This window comes from Toxotes jaculatrix, chromosome 16 (assembly GCF_017976425.1).
Source record: "Toxotes jaculatrix isolate fToxJac2 chromosome 16, fToxJac2.pri, whole genome shotgun sequence".
NCBI classification, from domain to species: domain Eukaryota; kingdom Metazoa; phylum Chordata; class Actinopteri; family Toxotidae; genus Toxotes; species Toxotes jaculatrix.
Window position 1 is genome coordinate 14884496 of NC_054409.1, and position 22852 is coordinate 14907347.

At 42.3% G+C, this 22852-nt stretch overlaps 3 protein-coding genes across 5 annotated transcripts; all 3 read right to left on the minus strand.

The window, feature by feature from the left end:
• Positions 1-864: 864 nt before the first annotated feature.
• LOC121195572 (inositol polyphosphate 5-phosphatase K) lies at positions 865-7671 on the minus strand. Its single transcript, XM_041059124.1, has 12 exons — positions 6992-7671; positions 5336-5443; positions 5053-5161; positions 4818-4934; positions 4216-4391; positions 3801-3912; positions 3455-3564; positions 3150-3360; positions 2893-3030; positions 2747-2812; positions 2561-2665; positions 865-2005 (listed from the first exon to the last, which is right to left on the minus strand). The coding sequence occupies exons 1-12, from the start codon at positions 7633-7635 to the stop codon at positions 1535-1537; spliced, it is 2367 nt and encodes a 788-aa protein (XP_040915058.1). The 5' UTR covers positions 7636-7671; the 3' UTR covers positions 865-1534.
• Positions 7672-9560: 1889 nt separating this feature from the next.
• Positions 9561-13342, minus strand: smtna (smoothelin a). Its single transcript, XM_041059190.1, has 8 exons — positions 13074-13342; positions 12307-12408; positions 11930-12005; positions 11680-11808; positions 11489-11546; positions 10884-11001; positions 10606-10757; positions 9561-10436 (listed from the first exon to the last, which is right to left on the minus strand). The coding sequence occupies exons 2-8, from the start codon at positions 12391-12393 to the stop codon at positions 10289-10291; spliced, it is 768 nt and encodes a 255-aa protein (XP_040915124.1). The 5' UTR covers positions 12394-12408; positions 13074-13342; the 3' UTR covers positions 9561-10288.
• Positions 13343-14277: 935 nt separating this feature from the next.
• On the minus strand, positions 14278-21572 carry slc35e4 (solute carrier family 35 member E4). Of its 3 annotated transcripts, none has more exons than XM_041059511.1 (3): positions 21489-21572; positions 19792-20402; positions 14278-17757 (listed from the first exon to the last, which is right to left on the minus strand). In XM_041059511.1, exons 2-3 carry the CDS (start codon positions 20381-20383, stop codon positions 17225-17227), a joined length of 1125 nt encoding a protein of 374 aa, XP_040915445.1. In that variant the 5' UTR covers positions 20384-20402; positions 21489-21572; the 3' UTR covers positions 14278-17224. The 3 variants fall into 3 exon arrangements, with proteins under 3 accessions (XP_040915445.1, XP_040915446.1, XP_040915443.1); XM_041059512.1 differs by lacking the exon at positions 21489-21572 and adding an exon at positions 20499-20671; XM_041059509.1 differs by lacking the exon at positions 21489-21572 and having other exon boundaries at positions 19792-20671.
• Between the last annotated feature and the right edge of the window lie 1280 nt (positions 21573-22852).

Genomic DNA, 22852 nt, shown 5'->3' on the forward strand with positions numbered 1-22852 from the left:
GCTAATCCAAAAGTGATTATCTTGATTACAAACATCAGGGCAAACCATAAGCTGTGAACACTTATCCATGTCTCTGTAGAAACCTCAAGATCTTCTATGTCTAAAAAAATTCTTTGTGATTGACCTTTGCTTTGCTTTCGGGTCAATGTGAAGCATCATCACCTTATGAATGATCTCAGGCCGGACAGTCTGTTTTCCATCTGCTGTTGTCCTGTATCAAAGTTCCAACTTATAGACTTTTTTTCTTCCTTTTTGACAACACTAAGCCCGGCAGTACTACATGCAGGTTAGACACACATGCAAAAGTGGGACACATTTTTGTCACAAGTCACAATTCAGTCTCAGATTTTGATCCTGAGGTCCTGAGTCAAACCCACATCTTAAATGCCATTTAAAATTTTCAAACAGCTGTGAGTTCTGTTGTCTGGAAAAGTGAGTTAAAGTTAATTTAAGAAAAAAAACCCACAAAAACAATTCTTTATCTTTTGGCTTGGGGCAGATATCAAGTAATTTCAAGGTAAAAGGCTAAAAGTCCAAGTTAAGTCATGAGGTCCAGTCTAAAATCCTCCCATTCATCCAGTCATCCAGTTCAACTTGAATTGTTGTGTGACTTGAGTCCACACCTCTGCACACATGTAAGCGCAAATAGATTCTTCTTGTTGTGTTTATCCGATAAACATTTTCTCAGTTTAGTTTTCTGCTTGTTCTGTTGGGTTTTTTTTTTATTTGCACACTCACACAGATAAATAACAGTGTTTTCCTTGAAGCAAAACAACCACATTAGTCTAAACATCCATTCACTGAGCTCTATAGAACAGGGGCTGTATTCACAAAGCTGCTAAGAATAAGAGCATTGATCTAGGATTACTGTTCAAGTCACATGGTCACATGTAGATTTCGGACCGATTGCGGTGGTAAAAATGCTTTATCTCTGCTCTTGGATACATGAGATTCATTTTATGAATACAGACCGAGAGCTATAGAGTTAAAATTTTAAATCATCTTCAGGTCCAAAATGCACATTTCACACATTTATGATTTAACACATAGACCTGCACAAAACCACACATACACACACACACACACATACACATACACACTCTCTCTTCATTGTGAACTATGATACCATCAATATTTCTTGTCCAGGATCCTTATTTTGATGGAAGGCTGTTTACACAGATCCATACTGCCGTCAATAATAACTGGTCACATCCATCACAGGTTTACTCTAACTTTGGTTTCACATTCAATATGTTTGTTTACGTATGATATAGCTTATGAGTCTATAAAAGCACTTGTCATCGGGAGCCTGGTCACGTCTTTGACTCCATGATACACGTAGTGTATGAGATGATGGTAGATTCAGAAACTGCAGGGCTACAATGTGGAATGTTTGCAAACTACATTAGGAGTCATTAAATGTGCTGCTTCTACGAGCACAGTGACAGTGTGGGGTCAGATCAGACTCTAAATGCATGGGTATTGCTGCCGTTCTCCTTGTACAGTACCTGCATTAAACTACTGATATTTATTTCTATGCAGTGTCTGTTTCCCCTGCCTTCCCTATCTGTTTGACCCCTGTGGGGCTAACCTGAGCTGGTCTGTGTTCACCTAAGATGGCAGCGATCAGGGCCTCCGGTGCAGTCACCCCACTACCAGGAGACACAGGGCTGCGAGGACTGAGCGGGCTGATTGAAGGCGACGGCATTGTATCAGGAGAGACCAGCCGTTCCTTCTTAGCAGCAGAGCAGGGTGAGCGGCTTCTCGCCTGGCCTTCTTTAGAGCGAGGACAGAGGCTGAGACCCTGCAGGGAGGGGAGGGGGTTAGAGGAAAGAGCAGGAACTACGGGGCTGCGGCTACGCCGATGGCGATGGTGGTGTTTGCCGGTTTTAGGGCTCGGGCTGCGGGAGTTTGGAGCCAGAAGGACAAGAGTGCTGTCATCTTCTGAGCTGACATCAGAGCTGTCAGAGCGATGCACGGTGGGGCTGTGGACTGGCATCTTGATCTGTTGGAGCATTCAAGAGAAGATAACTGCATGAGCAAAGGTGCTAAAAGGAAACTATATGACCAACAGTATGTGGGCACACACAAAAGTCCAGAGTTCAAAATCAGCATTTTGAAGCAGGTGGAGCTAATCTGAACAACTTTATATATGGTTGTCAGTTTAGCCTATAGCAATGCATCATATTTTGTTAACTGATCGTATATATATAGGATTCTGCAAAGTTTCTCAGATGTATGCAGGATGAGTATATGTACAATATTTCCCTCTGAAATAGGTAGAGTAGAAGTATAAAGGTACTATAAAATGGAATACTACAGTAAAGTACCAGTAGGGCTGCAGTTAATGATAATTCTCATTATTAAATAATCTGGCCATTATTTTATTGATTAATCGCTTAATCTACATGTTAATAATAATAAAAAAAGAAAAAACTTCCCCTCATAATTTCCCAAAGCCCATCTTATATCTGGATGTCCACATAGTTTTGGCCAAGTAGTGTATAGCCATTCATAAGGATCTCATAACTGCAACCGTTTGCCATCTGACTTGTGTTACCTGAACGGGTGTCGACAATCCAACAATACTGTTCATATTATTGCTGTAGTAACCAAGAATGTATTCACAGTCATCTCTTGGCAAATCTTCCTCTGGAAACGTCACCTGGCGAGAGGGGGGAAAAAAATCAGCTGTGAGTTCAGCTGTGGCACAAAACACATTTGCAAATTTCAGTTTCTGACACACCTGTGTTGTGTGCTCTCCTTTGGCCCACACGTACGCCTGGTAATCTTTATGATGTCTGAATCCAACCTGTGCAGAAAGAAATGGTGACCATGGTTGTACATACTGATGGTAAGAATTTATCTTTAGCTTGCTGAATAATGGATTACCTTGTATATTGCAACCCAGTCCCATGAGCTGCGCTGATAAGTTGATGCAATAGTGAATCTGACTGTAGCATCTGAGACTTTACACCACTCCTTGTTTACCTGCAGCTCCACCAAAGGCATATCCACCTTGAAAGGGAACTAAAAGAAAAGAGAACATGGCATAGAAATAAATCTATTTTTAAAAAAACTACACGAGAAGTGTAACTAAGACATTTATTTTCAGTGTGATTGAGGAAACGTGTAAAATAGTGTCTTACATGAAGGGAAAACAGGGCAGAAACAGGCTTGTGGTCACTGATGGTGTAGCCCATGTGACTTCGGTATGTGTGCTGTGTCACTTTAGTTGCCCCACCCAACCATGAGGTCAGACCCCGCTGCAGTGCCGCATTGTGGGTAGGAACTGGGGAGCCGGTGCGTCGAAGGCGCCAGAGGATGCGATCCGTCCAGGCAGGTTTCCTCTTCTTCGTGCTGACACAAATGAAGCCAAAACAATGGTCAACAACAATTTCCTCTGTAGAAAAATCAATAACAATAAGTTTGTGATGGAGGCAACTGAACAAACCTGGTGTCGTACGTATGCGTGCCCACATCAAACTTATAAGTAGGTGGGAATTTGAGAGGTCCCTCCATGAAGCCCTCCAGGATGGACTCTGTGTTTTTAGCCATGTTGAGCTGTGAAGTAGACAAATGAGGGGGTGGTGGTGGTGGTGAGGGTATAAAACAGAACAGACACACATTCCCGGGTGATTCTCAACCAGCCTGACAGAAAGTGATGTTTGTTCATACTGAGCTACAGCGCCCTCTGTTGGTTGAGGTTTGAGAGATAAACAGGTGGTGTAAAGCCTTCCAGAAAAATCCATCTGTCTGTGTGAACGGGTTAATGTTTTAAAATGCTGAAGGCACCTCACCTGATCCCGCTCCCACAGAAGAGGCAGCTTGTTGCTGTCGATGGCACATTTCACCACATGGATGTCGTAGTCTTCAATACGGAAATTTAAATCTCCAAACCAAAACACAACGCTGCAGACAGGAAAAAATACAGTTAGGACATTTTCATTTACTCAAGATGCATTAAAAATCAAATGGTGAGACTTTTAAGATTAATTATGTAATATAACCTCCTAAGATGTCTTTATTATTGGTGAATAGAGGCAATTTATAGCTCAACTTATACCTGACACATGCAGGTGTAAATGAAAACTAAACTAAACACTTTCATGAATGAATGTGTGTTCGTGGGACATTTCTTTGTTAATTAAGCAGAATGATGGCGTGCACCTTTTTACAGGTGGTCAAAATTATGTAAAAATTTATGTCACCCACTCATGATCCAGTACACCAGTGGCTGTCCCTCCCTCAAATTGCTGCTGCTGCAGGATGCTTTCAAAGTCCTCCATCCGCTGCTCCAGGTTCCTCATGTGAGCTGGCAGGTGACAGTTGAGAAAGCACACCGGGTGGCCAAACACCGTCATCCTCGCGCTGACTCCCCCTTTATTCCCCTTAGAGTGAGAGGAAAGGGCAAAGAGAGGACACAGTCAGTGAACTGATCCCTTATGCATATCGTCTTTAAAATAAGATTAAAAAAACACTGGCACGTATCAACCAGATCTGTGTCCAGGGACAAGGTCGTGGTTTTTTTTCACTCTGCTACTGAATCACAGAACCAGAAAGCCAGACAGCCTGCTGCTGCTGCACTGACCTCAAAGAGAAGGAGACTGCACCAGCAGCAGCCAGGGGTGATGCTGACATCAACACACACGGGAAGGTCACACACTGACATATGCACCCACGCATGCACACTCTACCTTTCAACACCCCATCCCGTCCCTCCTGAAGCCCACTGACACAAACCCACTGCTGATTTCCCAAAGTAATACACCTCTGAGCAGGATTCATAGCAGCTCTCTTCCATGCGTAGCACGTACCCAATATCCCCCAAGTCCTGTGCGTGTACTCTCTGTCTGAACACCTCTGAGGAAAGGAAGATGGCAGAATTTAGAGAAAACCAGCAGCAGCACTCCCTGCATTCGCTGGGACGCCACCTAAACAGATGGGATAGATGAAAAATAATAAATCAATCAAACAAACTTTAGATTTTATGACCCAAAAAGGATATGAGTAAAATGAAATCTGCAATGACACATTTAACTTTTTACAGACCAAAACATATCCATAAGGGCTGAGTGTGTCCATGCAAAGCTCACTCCACTGGTCGGAAAAAAGAACATCCTTCAGCCTCTTGTTTATCATGGAGTTGACTTCTTGGAGTCTGGAAGGTGCCAAAAAGTAGAGAAATGTCACTGACAAGTGAAAATGAAACATTAAGAAAGAGGACAGTGATGGGTAAACAGGAGGGGATGGATGAAAATGAGCACAGATGACTGAGTGGGCACTCACGGCTGTCTCTCTGGCACCGCTGAGCCTGGTAGAAATACTTGCTTACCCGATGATAAACATGTCAACGCTCCCATCTGAAACATTTGGTCCAAACAGAGAAGTGATGTCATCTGGCGGGACAGCTGATCCCACGTTCCATGTGACAATATACACCCTTTCAAACGATAGAAACCGTGGAAATGCTGCATTAGAAGTACTATATACTGTAGGGTGAAAGAAGACATAATCTGTGCTGTAATCCCCGGGGATATAGCTTTCATCAGTGTTTCTGTATATAGAAAAAAAGATAAGCACAATTAAGCACCTCTTTGTACCTCTATGATGACTAAGTATTGTGTGTGCATGGGTGAGTGCTAGAAGAGAGGAAGAGAAAGCGATGGATCTAAATGTCCTTAAAAACAGAGCTACCAGCTATTTCAGACACAGCTAATTAGGGTTTGAATAATCATTTAAATTGTTTTGTCTATAAAACATAAGAAAACAGAGAAAAAATGTTCATCACAGTTTCCCAAAATCCAAGGTGAGGTCTTCAACAAGATTCAGTTTACTTTCATATCAAATAAGGAAAAGCAGCCAATCCTCACATTTGAGAAGCTGGAGCCCACAAATATTTGGCAAAATATTTTTTTTTTGCCTGGAAAAAATGACTCAAACAAATGATCAGTTGTCAAAATAGCTTATTTTACAAACAACTTAGCTTATTTTATTGTATTCATGTTTTAAAACATTGCATGCCCTCTTTTCTAGGGTCAAAAGGCTAACTTAAAGGACCATGCCAATGTTTTTGCATGCTTAAGCAGAACAGCTACAAACTGTATATTCACTCTACTGCCTCTACTCCATTTTCCAAAGCATACCATGAAATTTTCTATCTTCCAGGCAGCTGTTTGTTTCTATTCATTTTGGGAGCCTATAACATGAATATTAATTTACATTCATTTATAAATCCATCCATCAATGTATTGAAAATGTGTCTCTGATTATTGATTTCTTTTTGTTAATTGTTCACTTGTTCAATCATTGTCACACTTTAATAAGTTGGAACATGGACAGTTCTAAAAACTCTTCGATCTGTGCTAAACAGAAGCATTTCAATCTCAGAAATGGCAACATTCAGATTTCTGTCTCAAATCTTTCTTATTTTCTAGCAGTTTTTTTTCTGGCTCAATTTATACACTCATCACATACTTTATATGTAAAGTATATGGGATTTGTAGTTAATGGGCTAAAATCATCAAAAAATAGTGCAAAATCATCAACATGGTCTACATCAACCTGTGATCTAGGTGATAAGAAATGTGTCTTGCTGCCATCTGAAGACCTTTTGACATATTTTATCCTTCATTTAAGCACAGTTCAACAAATGTACTGTTTTTACAAGCAGCTGTTGTTTATGGGGGAAGAAAGCAACAGAAGTATGCCTCTGGGAAGGGTGCCAACAAAATGTGGTTGTGTCACTCTGTCAGGTTCATAAAGCTCTTTGTGAAATTTGCAGCCTTGATTCATGTGACATTGTCTGGCATACATCAGCTTTCCTACAGCCACCGACTGCGGGACAGCTTCTGCAGCTGTATTTAGACATAACAGGGAACAACGGTGGCTGTGGTAGAGAACAGAACCATTTAAAACTCCCAAAAGCTGGAAACGACAAAAGCTAGGTCATTTAAAAATGTTTTAACAAAGGTGTTGCTGTTTCTCTCACCTGAAGTCATTATTCTCTCCTCCTGGCTTCTCAGACTGCACCTGGCTCTTTGTCGAGCTCCCAGGTGAGGAGGTCTTCTGTGACTGAGGGCTGAGGCTGGGTTTAGGGCTGAGGCTGGTGGGTAGGTTCAGGTTGGGCTGGGACAGGCTGGAAGTGGGACTCAGGTAAGGCTGGCCGGTGTAAGACTGAGGGCTGTGGGGACTCTGAGGACTGTGAAGAGGGAAGGAGGACTCTGTCGGGGAATGCGGCAGGATGTTGGTACTCTGAGGTCCCGGGATGCAAACTGGGATCAAATCTATTTCCTTGGAGGGGTCCACTGAGATTCTGGTCGGCTTTGGAGCAGTTTTAGTCCCAAGAGCGGTTGGTCTCGGCCTGCTTATGCTTGTCAGTGTTGCTGGAGTGGACACAGACTTTAGGTGCCCTGGCTGTATTTGTTCTGTCACTTTCATGGGTGCTACTGCAGCTTGGACGGGGCTCAACCCAGTCGGTTTCTTGAGAACCCCTGACGGGCTGATGAGCGGTGACTGCTGGATCGCGAGCTGTGGAGGTAAACCTTGACCGGCTCCAAACAACGCACAGGGCCCTGGTTGCACTTTGGGCCCACAGGGGTCAGTGCTGATTTGTTTCTGCTGCATGCGATCCATCACCCTGCAACGTGCGGCATGTGACTGATCATAACACAACACGACCCAGTTTTTGCAGCGTGAAGCTTGCAGTGTGTGTAACAATGACCCAAGTGACTTTCTTGGCCTTTCACAATGTCTCCAGCCTGTCTACACTTAGATCACAAAACCTCTATTTTTAGCAGAGGGACCTTGGTGCACAGGTACATGAGCAAAGGATGTGCCTACAGTGAGCGGAAGCACATTGTTCACATCATGCTCCCCAGGGATCGCTGATGATGATGACGATGTTATCACAAGCAGGCAACGGGGCTGAGGAACTAACTTAGGTCGCCTGTCCTGGATTACATCTTTGTTACTCAGCTATGTTAATTACCTCCCTGACCTGTTTACAAAGCAGAGCATAGATAGTATCACATTGTAAAGTGCTTCACTGCTCACTGTTCAACTACCATTTGATCTCATTCTCTCACTTAGAAAACTGGGAACCGGGGTCAGTCGGAACGAAGGCATGAGATGGGCCACGTAACTGCAGATAATGGAGCACATCAGACAATGTCAACAGATACTGTAGGTCACAAGCTAGAGGATGTCTGACATGATAGGCGGACAGGAGCCTCCCACCATTTTGTTTATGTTCCCTCCCACACAGAAATGAAACACCTCTTTTTAAGTATTAATGACATGTAAATTAGGATCTCTTTGTATTTCAGAAATTCAGTAGTAATTTACCAAAAGAGAGGGGAGAGCAATGGCAGACCATTTGAGTTTGGATTGAATCCACTTTAAAAGTGAAAATGCAACTTTCAGAGCTTAAATACCACAGGACAAGTGGGCATTTCCCCCATTTCATAGTCCATGAGCTTGCCAGTCTGAATGACAGCTCCATTAATCTACAAAGGTACGAGCCTGGACTCATGAACAACACACCACAAAACATATATTTACATGCAAAATCAACAAAAACACGTAGCTGCAGTGGCCGCTGTATCCCACAAATCCCGTGAAAACATCTCTTACCTTTTTTTTATTTTTTTTAATTTCCAAGGTGAACCGCAAAGGTGATCTCACAAATTCACAGAGGGGAAAAACATCAGTCTCCTTTTGTCTCGCACACCAGACAACGCGACAAGACGGTCACATACAGGCGAGACCAAGATCGATTTACGGCCAGCCTGCGGGACGGATGCGACCCGTTGGTACCGTGGACAGCGGACGTCCCCGTCACGGTGCACACTGCCGCGCCGCCGGGGTGTCAGGATAGGAGGCGGTCGCGCTTGATGTGTCCGGACTCTTGCATGTTGATGTTTGCACAACAATACAGCAGCTGCTTGTACCTCATCATACAATCTCTGTCTATAGCGCAGCGCAGTCGGACGAAGCAGCTCTGCACTTTTCGGTCAGCATCCCGCCTGCACCTCCTGCACACCGGCCGTACACGGACCCATCACGCCCGCCCACAGTGCACCTCTCTCTCTCTCTCTCTCTCTCTCTCTCTCTCTCTCTCTCTCTCTCTCTCTCTCTCTCTCTCTCTCTCTCTCTGGGTATAACATATGAGCACCTGGTGGGGCGGGCAGAGCAGGAGAGGCAAAACAAAAAATCTACTGCCAAAGTGCAGCCAGCCAGAAATAACCGAGCATCTGTCCCATCGGTGACGCATTAATCTGGCATTAGTGCGTCACTGATGAGGAGAATTGATCAGCATGCCAATAACTAAATTTCACTTTGGCAAGGTTACCTATGTGCTCCCTCTGTGATATCTTTACAGCAGCTGGGCACTGTGGAGAGCGCTGCAGCTGGCTGGGGCCGAGCACAATGTCACTGACGCCTTTAAAATCTAATGCAATCATGAAAACATGATACAGTGTGTGAAACTAGAAAGTGAAAATACAAACACAAAAAAAGTGCACCCAGTTCTCTCAGAGGATTCACTTTCAACCTTTTATTTGACTGTTTTCAAAAGGTTCAATTCAATAGGTATCCTCGTGTAGTAAACTGAACTTTGTGTGTAAAATAGGTGAAGTGTCCCTTTAACTGTATACCTCCTGCACGCATTCAACAGAAATCTAAACCAGTCATAACAAAGTCTTGGTTGAAATGTTTCAAATAAAACATGAGCAGTTGCTCAGTATGATTCTGTCTCTGTTGCTAACCTCTATGGTACTTTCCTGATTGTTAATTTATGCTTCAGCATAAAATGATTTTATATTTCCTGTAGCATTTAGTTTAGCCATCAGTTTTAGTTAGATAACAACAACATAATAATAGAAAGGATATTTATTAAATGTGTCTTTAGTACTCACACAGTCAGGCCCTCAAAAATTTGTTCCCAGATTCTCCGTGGCTCTGACTGGGATTAATGCAGATGTGTAATCTCAGTGGAATGCACTGATCCTCAGCACCAGCTGTCCACTGAGAGCACATAGATACCCATAAGTCCCTGCTAACACACAAACCAGTACAAATACTAGGTTAGGCACTGTGCATTCACGTTTACATGGTGCATCAGCTGGACGCATCAAATACTTAACCTTTTCCCTCATGGCAAATCTAAATGTAAAGAGTTGAAAAAAGTGCATATCTTTTTGACATTATCTTGTGATACTGTGTGTTTTAACTGTACAAACTGATATGACACTGAGTCATGTGAGCTGGTGTCTGGCTTCTCAAGAGTCTACAGCCTCTTTTTGGTTTTGACCAGGCCCTTCTCCACCAGGCAGCGGTAGAATTCCTGGATGTATGTGTACACACACTTCCAGTCGGGCTCTTTCATCCGGACTAAATCATCAGCGTCCAGCAGAGGGGGGCAGCCTGCCAGCCTCCTGCAAACAGAGAGCGAGTGTCACTGAAAAACGACTTGAGACAAATGACATGACACAGAAAGTATGCTGTCAAAACTGTAAAGTCGCTTTGTCCTTATCTGAAATTTACAGCTGGAGCTTCTTCCAGACAAGATACATCTGCATTGTCAAATAAGGAGTGAGAACTCACTCTGCAGTGCTGAAAGCCAGCTGGAAGTTTTCCCTGGGCTTGTTGGGGTTGAGGATAGAGTACTCGAACGCATCGGGGAAGAACCGGTGCACCAAGGCACAGAAGGCTATGCCGTCTTTCCAACTTGAGGAGAAGTTCTGGATGTCCACCCCCTGTTTCATACCAGAGGGGAGTCAGTTTAGAAGAAAAAGTGGCAAAAAACGAGACATAAGGGGCAGAGCTAAGTATAGCTCCAAAGGGCAATAATTCACAGACAAAGAGAGTCAGGGCATATTTACCTCATATGGCTCTGTTTTGGCCCTGCACCAATCCAGAAGCATCTGTTTGACGTTTTTAGCATTGGGTGCTGCAGGAGTGGGACATTTCTGGGCTGAGGCTGCAGAGGGACTGGTATTACTGAGGAGAGGAAAGAGAGATACACACTGGATGTTAAGAAAGTATGGCTTACGTCATCTTTTAACTTGGCAAATTCTTATGCACAAGAACGTTTGGTTTTTTTTGGAGGGGTTGGATGAGGTCACTAAATACACAAGAAGACTTTGCTTGGCAGACTTCAGGCTCTCATTAGAAGACCCTGATGCTGACACACATCAGTGGAGGCATCACATGAAGCAGAATTTTCTACAGTAAATTAGGACTTACCATGTGGTTAACAAACACTGTAACATTTGGTGGCTGTGGCTACAACATGGGTTTCAAACATGGCCAAACATCATTTTAATAAAAAGGTAATTAAGTTGCAAAAAGAAGCTAAATTCATAGGAATATCTGGGTTTGGATGAAGGCTTTATCTGTTTTAGAGGCTTTGTGTTTTTTCATCATCCTTTTATAGTAATGTACCCAAACATACAAAAATGCTCAGCCTTGCTGAAATGTGACTCACCTGCCTGCTGTCCTGTTGAAGGGAGTGGAGGCTGATGGAGACGTCTGGCCTGCTGGTTCTTAAAAGATGAGGAGAATCAAACGAATATCAACAAGAAGTTTACATAATTCAGATAAAACAGCAAAATGTAAAGTAGAATATATTCATGGGCATCAGGGGTGTCAGAGAGTAGCTCTACAAATCAGACATACTGTTTGTTGATGGCTGCTGGTTCATGGATGCTCTGCCTATGCTAACAGCTGCACCCGTTGTCCCTCCTTTGCTCAGGCCCTGCTGTCTCAGGTCCTGCTGCCTCGACCCTCGCTCCTGCTCCCGCTTATCTGATGACAGACGGTGGAGAATTTAGAAAGCAAGGAAAGCATCAGAGGAGTAACAGAGATGTCGCAGCAGCAACTTGTGGCTAACTCTTGTATCAAGGGAAAACTTTCCCTCAGCGTTTACCGCTCTTTTTCTTGAGCAGGTCCCTTAATGCAGAACGAATCTTTCGTCTCTCTTCAAAATCTGCGGCATTGTCCAGCTAAAAAAGACGAACCACATGTTAAAAACCAGAGATTACGAAGAAAAACAAAACTACACAGTATTAAAAAGACAGTTTGCACTGGCCAGATATCTTCACAAGTTCTTATTCAGTATTACAATTTCCTTTAATTTAGAAAAACACACAATTCTTCCCATCCCATTCACATGTAAACAAGGGAAGTGAAGCCAACAGCAAAAACTACTCTTAAAACATTGTTTAGATTATATATGATGAGATTTTAGTCAGCTGAGTCCCAGATTTTCCTTACATGATGGTGAGAGATCAATCATGGACTCACCATCTTGTTGAGAACCTCTTCATCCTCAATAGCAGCCAGCTCTTCGCTGGTCAATGCAGCTGGTCCATCATCAGTTTTTGACTCCATGTCAGTTAAGTAAATCTGTTTGGATCATGTGAAAACACAGAGCTATTTAAGACGCTCACTTCTGAGAGAATGTTTCATTGAACAAACTGAAAGACACTGAGTAAACATCCATAAACACACTTGGGGTTGTGATACAACTGAAAAGGCTACCATCACCTTTCTGACATGTAAATGGAACAACTTGGATTCTATAATTAAACATTTATCAAGACTGGACATGTCTGAATAATTTAAACAATCCAAATTCTGCCCCACTGTTTACATGAAATAATGTGGAAACCTCACAAACACAGCATAAAGACAGCATCTGCTCTGCTTGCAGTCTGTTCAGTAATTCAAATATAAACAGTTGTGCGAGTCTTAACAGACACAAGCTGAGCGGCCATGCAAAGAAATGTGTTTGTCTTATTGAAGTACCCCTCAGTGTCTCTCAGCAACTGGCTCGGTGCAGCACAGTGGGGGCAAAAAACACGTACAAATATAGTAATGTAGTGGAACGAGACCATTACTAAAAGAATTTGATAACACCGTAAAACTATGTGCTCAGACTCATGGGAAAATGAGCTGAGGGAAAGCTTAATAACACAAGATCTGAAAAATAAAGCAATAAAATGTAAAAAAGAAAAAAAAAGGAAATTCAGATTAAGATTTGGTGGCCTTTGAGGTGCAGTGTCACTCACCTGTTAATAAGATGTAGTCTTGTGTGTCTCGTGGCGGTCTTTGGCCCTCTCAGAAGTTCTCTTCTCCGCAATCCTCCTTTAAACTCGTCTGGAGAACTGTGATAGCTCAGGCCTGATATTACACCTCTCACCACAGCGCTTCATAAGTATTCATGCTTGGAGAGCGAGTGGAGGTTGCTTACAAGAACCACCCAAGATGGGAAAAAGGAGGAGGAAGAGGAGGAGGAGGGAGAAACACATCAGGTCCTTGTCCATCAGTCTCTGTCACCCTCAGAGGAGTCTGGCCTCCTCCAGTCACATCCTGGATAGATGATGTCATGTGAAACTTTAAGGGGCCTTCCCTCAGCTGGTCGCTTTTTTTTTTTTTTTTTAAATCACACATTTGCTTGGTCACAGTTTATTTGAAGAGGGCTGCAGACAAAAAATTTGGTGGGAAATGAAGGGGTTAACAAGGACAAAAACGTGAGGAGCACTGCCTTATTCAGGCAAAATGCTGACCACTGAACCCTGTTTACAGAAGCACAGGAATATCTAAGGGAAGCACAGAGCATGCACACACACGTGCACACACACACACACACACACACACACACAAGCAAAAATCTGGCAGAAAACAAGCAAGGTACTTTCATCAGCTTCAGCCGTGATTATTTAGTATTTAAAAGTTATGATTTAGAGAAGGAGAGGATCAGCCAGAAAGTAGAGAAATAGCTCCACCTAGTAGTGAACACTCATAACTGCAACAAAATAAAAAACGATAACAGGCTGAGCTTCAACAGGCTTTTTTCACAGCAGACATTTTGACTTGTCATAGTAAGAAAAAGCACAGGTGTTCCACTAAGCCATGACAGTGTCACAGTGAACCAATATGAACAGCACCAGGAACCTGAAACTGAAATAGCAAAATTCACATGTGACGTGTGAAAATAAGCCCTACTCCTGTTTCTGCAATTTGTTATTTACTTCAGTGTGAAGTAAAAATGACAAATATTCACTGGCCATTACCGTCACAGTATTTAGTAAATTCTTGGGTTTGACTTTCATGTGTAAACAGAATATGACTTTATAAAAATTTACAAATGTGAAAACTTTTATAAAAAAACATAAACAAGATTTATAGACTCTACAAACCAACCTTTAGTATAAGACAATTACACAAAGTGTTGAATTTAATTATGCTTGAACTATGCTCCTTTTTGGCTACGTCCTCTAAGGAATGTCCACAGCATTGCTATCCCTACACACAAGACAATGTCAGTCCAGGATGTTCCAGTTTTTGGAACAAACTATCAAATGCTATCAGAACAGGGGCGTTCTCTCTCTGTCCTCAAGAGTGTCTTGGAGACTAATCTTTTCCGAGAGCATCTCGTCTCCTATAACACCCAAATAATTGCGCTTACTGTGCACTTCTTTACCTGATCTCTTTGAACATTCTCTTATTGAACAGATTTAGGCCTTAGCCTGAGTGTCCTTCCTCACTTGTAAGTCACTTTGGATAAAAGCTTCTGCTTATATAATCTGATGTAGGCAACAACTCTGACTCAGTGATGAGGTGGTTGGTTTGTTATTTTTTATTGTACCAGTCAGTTTTTTATTCAAGCAATTGCAGACCATGTGTATATGAATCTGCCATACCTTTGCCTCTAAACAGAAGCACCCATATGGCTGCAGCTGGCATTCGAAGTATTACTGAACAGAAATGACAAATCAAATCACTCCTTTCTCTTCAACAATGTGTCCAAATAAGGCATGAGGCAAACATTTCATTCTTAAACCAGTACAGTTTAAGCCAGCCATATAGGACTATAAAATACATAAATATAATAAAATAACTATTTACATCCAACTAGCTTTGCAAACAATCAAAACCAGTATGTACACAGGAACCGTAGGCTTTGAAGACAGCGTCTTCGTACCCTGTCAGTGCAACTGTTGCTTTGCCCCACACTCCTAATCTGCTTAACTGAGAGTATAAAACTAAAAAATGACGACTGAGTAGGTCAATATGATAATATGAGTATGATAATCTGTGACGCTACTGAAAGGATAAAATCTATCATTCACATGTCGTAGTTTTAGTGTGGTTACTGAAAAGCTGCTTGATCTTAATCCAATAATTAATAATCAATGAACACGGGGACATACTAAGTCCCATTTAACAGTTGAGGTATTCCATCATGTGAACCCAGTGAAATAATCTGCTATACAAAATCTTTAAACGGCTAACCGAGGGCATTTGGAAATAATGAGCCAGCAAAGCCAATTATCAAAATGCAAAATTAAACCGTTTCTTATATTTCATGCACTCTTTTCAACTGACTGGGAGTCTATGATTAGTATCTTAGGTTCATAATATATTAATTCTTAATATGAAATGATGCTCAGAACAATATAATTTTATGAATGGCACCCTTGAAATATTGAATCTATGATATATCAACTGAAATCTTTCAATATACAATCCTGTCTGAAGTTATTCTTGTGGCAAAATATGCAGAAGATATGATAGGTGTCTTAAAATAAAAAATCAAAAATTTAAAAACCCCTTGATGTATGGCTTTGTTGTTGTGTCGCTGCGTGAGAGCTCAAACTGTACGTGAGCGATGATCATGTCTGGTCACTGACAGAACCAGTATTACAACACAGTGTGCCTAAAAAAGATTTCAAAGTAAACATCTAGCTTACCATACACACAGGAGGGAGTGTAACAGACATCCTCAAGCATTTAAAATGCTTCCAGGAAGAGCAGCGGCATGCAGCGCTCCGCTTGGTGTACCTGGCTTTTCTCTAAAGAGAGAGTCACAGGAGAAACTAGTGCTGTCCAATGTTACATGTATGCATGTGCAAGACACTTGAGGACCAAAACCTACAGCATTACAAAGCCAACAATAATTGCTATGGACATTGAAAAATAAATATTCTCTTCCACATAAATAGTGAAAAGGGGGATAAAATATGTTTTGTCACGAAATAAAAGCATACTGAGAAATACTGAGAGAAAACATAAAACTGTCCAGCAGGAGTCGGTTTTGTAAGATGTGCTAGTTAACCAACTTTATAAAAATGTCACCCAGAAAAAGGGAGAAATTAAACCCAACAGATGACATTGGTAACAACTCAGTTTTCATTTTCCTCATCTTCCACAGGGAAAAGACAGCTAAAGTTGAGTGACACTCCTTAGAGAACTTGTGAACCTAATTATCGAGGTATGCTGCAGTGAGCGTACTGTTGTGAAAGATGGAAATAATTGGACTAATTCTACAGAGAGACCATCCTCTCAAGCTGGTATGAGAACAAAAATCTAGGCCTTAAGTGGGAGGCCATTTCGAGGTTCATAGGGAAGGAAAAAACACAGAGCTCAGGCCTCTTATTAAAAATGTGCTTCAGTAGAGGAGAAAGAGACGTTTCATTGCACAGAAATGTTGGCGTAGTCCATTCTTGTAACTTCTGCCTCTAAACAACTTCAGTGTCATTATTCAACAAGCTTCCTGCTTCACATACAAACAACAACAAAAAACAAACAAAAAAAAAACAAGCTGCCAAAAAAACCCAGTCCCTCACCATGACAGGGCCAGGTGAATGTCAGGTAACAGTACCATTAATATATATTTGTAATACAAATTGTGCCCGTTCAAATTTGAGGCAGAGTGTGCTCTAAGCCTCGCCCCCGTTTGCAGCCAACAAAATCCCCGACTGCCACCCAAAACATCGATTAGAGCCCTCTGTTAATGAGAACATTTTCACAGTGGAGTAGTATGAGTGACAGTGTGAATACCTCATGAGGTATCAAACAGCTTAGTGTGCTCGTGCATGCATATACCGATATAGGCTATGTATGAGCGATTTACAGATGAAGGAGAGAATTTAACCATCACTGTCATAAATAAAGGCAACCTTTTCCTCTCTGAAGACTCCAGTTCTGTGTGACCAGAGAAGAAATAAACTGGCACAGTGAGGAAGTTAAAAAAAAATTAAAATAATAATAAAAAAAAAAAAGATTTCTCACATCATTAGTGACGATGGCCTTATAAGGTCACACTGCCTCTGCTGCTCTTGCCCACTTATTGACACAAAGGGTAGAGAAGTAAAGTTTCAAAGGGTTTTAGCATTTTTTTCCTTCAGCATTTTATTCTCTCCTTCATCCATTCATTTCAGTCTATCTTGTCTTCCTCTTTGCCATCTGTTCTCTGCTGATGATATGTTGGTTCAGATGCACTAGCTTTGGCCAAGTCCTCTCCACATGCAGTCTGAAAATCCACCTGTCTGGATCCTTTAGCTTTGGCCCTGCGAGCGTCCAGGTAGCTCACAATGAACTCTGAGTTCTGATAGATGAGCATGCCAGACAGTGTCAGCACTGCTCCGACGCAGCTGAGGGCGGACAGTTCGCTGCCGAAAAGAAGCTGAGACAACAGCAGGTTTCCCACCACACTGAGGTTGCCGAGGATATGCAGAGTAACGGCCGAGGTGAGCGTGATGACGCAGCAGCTGGCCAAGTTGTACATGACTGAGCCCAGGCAGCTGAGCAAGATGAAGACCCACAGGTGCCGGTCGTAATGCAGTGGCGACTCCAGTAAAGCCCAGTTTTCTAAGGCCAGAGCTGCCACAGTTAAGATGCAGAAGCTAGGAATGGACATCAGGTAGAGCAGGAACACAGAGTTGATTTTCTCCTCCTGTAGTAAGATGCCTGATTAAACAAAGACATTCAGCAGTTACAAACATGGCTCTAACGGGAAAGACTTCAGAGAGCTTGTTTGTCTTTTATCTACAGCATTTCCTACTTAAGTAGAAATAGCTGTCACAAAAGCTCTCATCTACTTAACACCACGATATTACGAATCATGAACCTGACTGAGCAACTATATTTTTATAGCACAAATATTTTGATAAAATGTTAGTGGACTGTTACTTAATAGAAGGTTCCTGTGATTTTCTGGTCAAAATAACAGGAGCAGACTCTCTTCTGGAAACCTGGAAAGATAACGTGTTATATGCCTTGATATCTGCACGTTTTGAAGCAAAATACATCTATGAAACTAACTGATTATTTTGTTTCAGTAAGCACTGAAGCAGCTCTACTGTTCAAACGCTGTGAACACGTCAAAGTGTTCAGTGGCATACGGTACGAAACCCGTCAGGACTAAGGCTCTGACTCTGGGCCCCGCATGGCTTAAGTCTGTCAGAGAAGAAAAAACTTAAATGGGGAAACAGTTACAACAACAAGTGAGAGCGGGTAAAAATAGCTTGTTGAAACTTGAGACAACATCGTCCAGCTAGTTTGGATCCTCAGGATGGACATAAAATAAATGCAATGTGTGGCAACTTCCATCTGCTGGGCGTTGTTTTTAAATTATGCTCCAAAGGCAAAAGCAAGACATAACCTGTCCTTCCTGTATACTTATTTACCTTTACTTTACAAAACAAACAGATAATTTTCTAAACTCATCTGCAGCCTTGTGCTGTTTGTCACTGAGCAGCTATACTGAAGTATACGGGTATTTGAAATGATGACCCTTTAGTCACTGGCTTGCCCCTGTAGCCATGAGGTGGCCCTCTGCACCGAGAGGTACGAAGTATGTAGCATTACATTTCTCTGAGCAAAACCGAATATCTGCTTTTGTGTTATGTAACAAAGACGGGGCCCCAATATATTTTTAGACACTCAGAACTCTTTCTTTTTTCTTCTCTGACAACTACAATGTTTTAGAGACTAATGACGTTAGCCTAATCTACTGCACAGACACAAACTTTAAAGTGATTTATGCAACAAATGCTTCCCTGAGAGTACAGAACATTACGCAAATGAGTACATTAGATAAATGTAGTGAAGTTACTACTCAGTCCATGTGACATAAATTCAATAATCTGTCTCTTTCTCGGGACATGTTCGTGTAAACTGTAGCCATATGTTTAATCTCAACATGTTTCTTGGTACTGAAAGCCTTTTCGTTATTTCATCAGGACTCCCTCGGTAACATTACTGCTCTCTGGTGAGTCCTGGGCACATCCAATAAAAACAAGCAATAAAACGTGAGTCAAGGAATTTTCAACTGTTAAGTTTTCTGGGAACATCATGTTTTCTTTTGAAACAGCATTAGGTGAAACATCCTTTGAGTGCAGCCACTCTGATCCATTACTCAACACCGTCTCTGGGCCTCTCACTTTGTTTTGGAATTTCTTGAACACAGTTCTTATAAATAGACTGCTCAGAAAACAGAAAAATGAGTGGCAACTAAGAGAAACTTTAAAAGTAGTTCATTGAATCTATTGGCTTATCAGAACGTGACAGTAAATTGTATGTTATTTCCAAATACTTCAGCCTTTCTGACCTTTTCAGTCCATCAAAAACCAAATAAACAATCAGAGACAACAGATCAGCATGTCCTCAGGATGTGCAGAAACCCTGCCCGTTCCAACTCAAACACACGTGTTGATGTTTGTATTATGTTTCCTAGGAAACCAGAAAATTTGCCTCTGTAACACTGCGGGTGTGTTACTGGGCTGAGGAGTGAATCACGAAAAAGTTCAGGGACCGCAGATTACTGTGGTGTCGGGGGGGGAACACGAAAATATCCTCTGATGTCAGCAGTACAAAAATAAAGTGTAATTAACTTTCTATGGCTACAACAAAAACACAACAAAACCAAGTGCTAACTTCAACAGTCTGATGTGAAAAACAAGACAGAAAACAGTGAAGTGACACAGTAAAAGAGGCACTCACTCTGCTGAATGGACTTGACACCCCTCAGCATGGTGGCAGCAAACACAAAGAAGCAGCCGGTCTGATCGAACTGGACCTCCCCCATGATGCTGAAGGAGGCTCCCAGGCAGATAGGCATCATGGCTGTGTACTTGAGGATGTGATGCTGCTTGCCCAGTATCAGCGTGGAGATGGCCAGTGTAAAGAGTGGAGTGGTGGTATAGATCATTTGTGCAAATGACAGCTGGACATAGTTCAGACCCATGTTCCCGAAGGCGATACTGGCACAAAATGTCAGACTCAACAGGAACACCTTACATTTTGCGCTGGGGGTCAGGTCCTGCTCTCCAACCCCTCTGTGGCGGATCACCCGCAGTTTGATCAGCCCATAGTCCACCACTATGGCTGTCAGCATGTGCAGCGCCGACAGTAGCAGAGGGTACCTGAAGTTGTAAACGGCAAATATCCATTTGTTGAGGCTGGAGATGGTAGTTCCCGTCACCAGCCAAACAATGACAGCTGACAGCAGATGGAGCATCTCTGCGGGTGGCCTCCTCCTGCCTCTCTCTTGCAGAGTCGCCTCGCATTTTGAGAAGCCATCGGCGCTGATCATGTTCGTATCATTGTCCTCTCTGTAAGGCAAACACATGTTGAATCCGTACCTCTCATCGCCGAATGAATTTCATGATCAAAGCGACAGGTTTTGGGATAAAAATCGGCAGAATAACCTTCAACACAGCTGTTTTTGTTTTCCTCTCCTATGCGGTGTTGGCCGGTCTTTGTTGCTCAGTGAACCTGTATCTTTCAGCACCGCCTATCGACACGTGTTTCTATTTTGCATGACGGGCTGGTTGTGTAACGTACCCCGCGCAGGCAAAATGACATATGCTGGACCAGGAAGACCGACAGAGGAGAGGAATGAGGAGAGAGGAGGACTGTTCAGGGCGGGCTCGAAAACGGCATGCGCCTTCTCCCACGACGGGGACTGAGGGGATTGGTTATTATCCTAACATGCAGCAATGGACAGACGGTGACGACTCAATGTGATGCACCAAAAACCTCAGCAGTGTAGTAAACACCATGGGTCAACTCAGGTACTGAATGTGCCTGTAATTAAATATCATCAATATCAGACGGCGCTGCGGCAGTTTACAGGAGTTATGTTTTTCCCCCTCCGCTCCATCTTTAAATAGCAGCTTACTTCATAGCCAGAGGAGATCTTGTGATTCATTTCCCCAGCACTGGGACAGAGGGAAACCCTGACAACTCTCTGTGTTGTCCACAAACACGAAGTCGCCTGTTACACCGATCAGCAAGCTAGGTTAGACAGCGGTTCATTCATGATGTTGTGTCAAACAGCCGAGCGGCTCGGTAAGAGTTAACACGAGAACAAAATGGTGCTTTCGTTTGTTTGACAAAATAAACGGCTAAGGTGTGTTAAATTAGGTGACCTCTGCCGTGGACTGAGCTGTCACTTGACACCTGGCGGCTGAATGTCTTTCTGCGGTCGGCTTCATGCTAACGTTAGCTGGTAGCAGCCCTGAGGGGGTACAGCTCGTTGGCTAACGATAGGTTGTTAGCTACAAAACAAGGCGACAGCCGTTAGTCCCGACTCGACGCGGTGTTAGCTTTCAGTCGTTGTGGAAACGTTAGCGACGCCACGACTGCGGTCAGTCACATTTTATCATTAAATGAGCTTCATCAATTTTTTTTTTTACCTTGTTCTTCAACGAGTACCTTGACAGCACTGGCAGCATCCCACCAAAATCTCCGTCGGTCGGTCACAGCTCTGTCAGCCAAGCCGGGAGCGGACGCACTTCAGTGTCATTGGCTGATGTATTTAAAGGGCAATGTCACTCATTTATGGGAGGCTTGTTCAGTTCGTGGTGCAAGCTGCATGCAACCTCTCACCTGAGCTTCACATGATAACGAACCATCATCTACAGACAGAGAGGACATGTATTCCTGTCATCTCTGTCAGTAGATGACAGACAGAGAGGACATGTATTCCTGTCATCGTATTAAGTATTCAGGATGAGAAAAAAAAAATGCACTGGTTCTTTGTTTCAATTCACAGCAACCGCACAATAAAGCGACAATAAACCACGCAAATTGGAGACATAAGTGCAATATCACACACCCCATACAATTCAGTGTTTCTTCTATACTATATATATATATATATATATATATATATATATATATACACACTTCTATAGCTTTACTTTGTGTAAACATTCTCAAGACTCAACTCAACTCTCAACTTCCCTTTTTTTCAAAAAGAGGAGATGTGGTTTGTTGATCACGCTATTCAGGCTTAAGTTTATTCAAATACCCAGCTTGAAAATGTTGATGTGGTTTAGGTGTGGATGGCAGTTGAGTTCGGAAGAGAGTATAAGTCCTCACATGTACGTGAGGATAGACAGAGGCCTTACCTTTTCTTTGTTTAAATTCACCATTGTGGAAAAACGAACAGCAAACTGATTTTTCTTTGAAACATCAGGAGGGGAATTGTACACTCTCAGCATAATGTAAAAACTACATCCTGTCCCTTGTGAGATTTGAACGACACTGATTTGACAGTCAACAACAGCACGGTGACAGCTTTATGTTTTTATTTGAGCTCAAAAATGTAACATTTTCGAGGCCACTGGGCACAAAAGGTGAGTTCACATCATGTTTCAGCAAGAGTCCACAAACAATTAGCTAGGTGAAGAGGCTTCTCACTACAGAAGTGCTTCAGCACTCTAAAACCATGCATAGCTATATGTTGCCATGGAAACCTTTGTGTTTATGTAGCATGTATAATAACCTGCAGGTAAACATAACATTGTGCTTTATTTTAACAACACCTTATTTGCATCATTAATATAACATACTGAACTTTCTATTCATAATCTCAATTCCCTTGCATCGTATTAACTGGTATACAATCTTTATTCCATTTAAGATTATGTATACACAAATAGAGTTTAAGTAGTGATCAGAATATGAATGTCCAAGTCATGTGAAACAATATTTTCTTACAGTGATTATAAATGAGCTGATTCTATTTCTATAATATTCTTGCTATATACAGGCC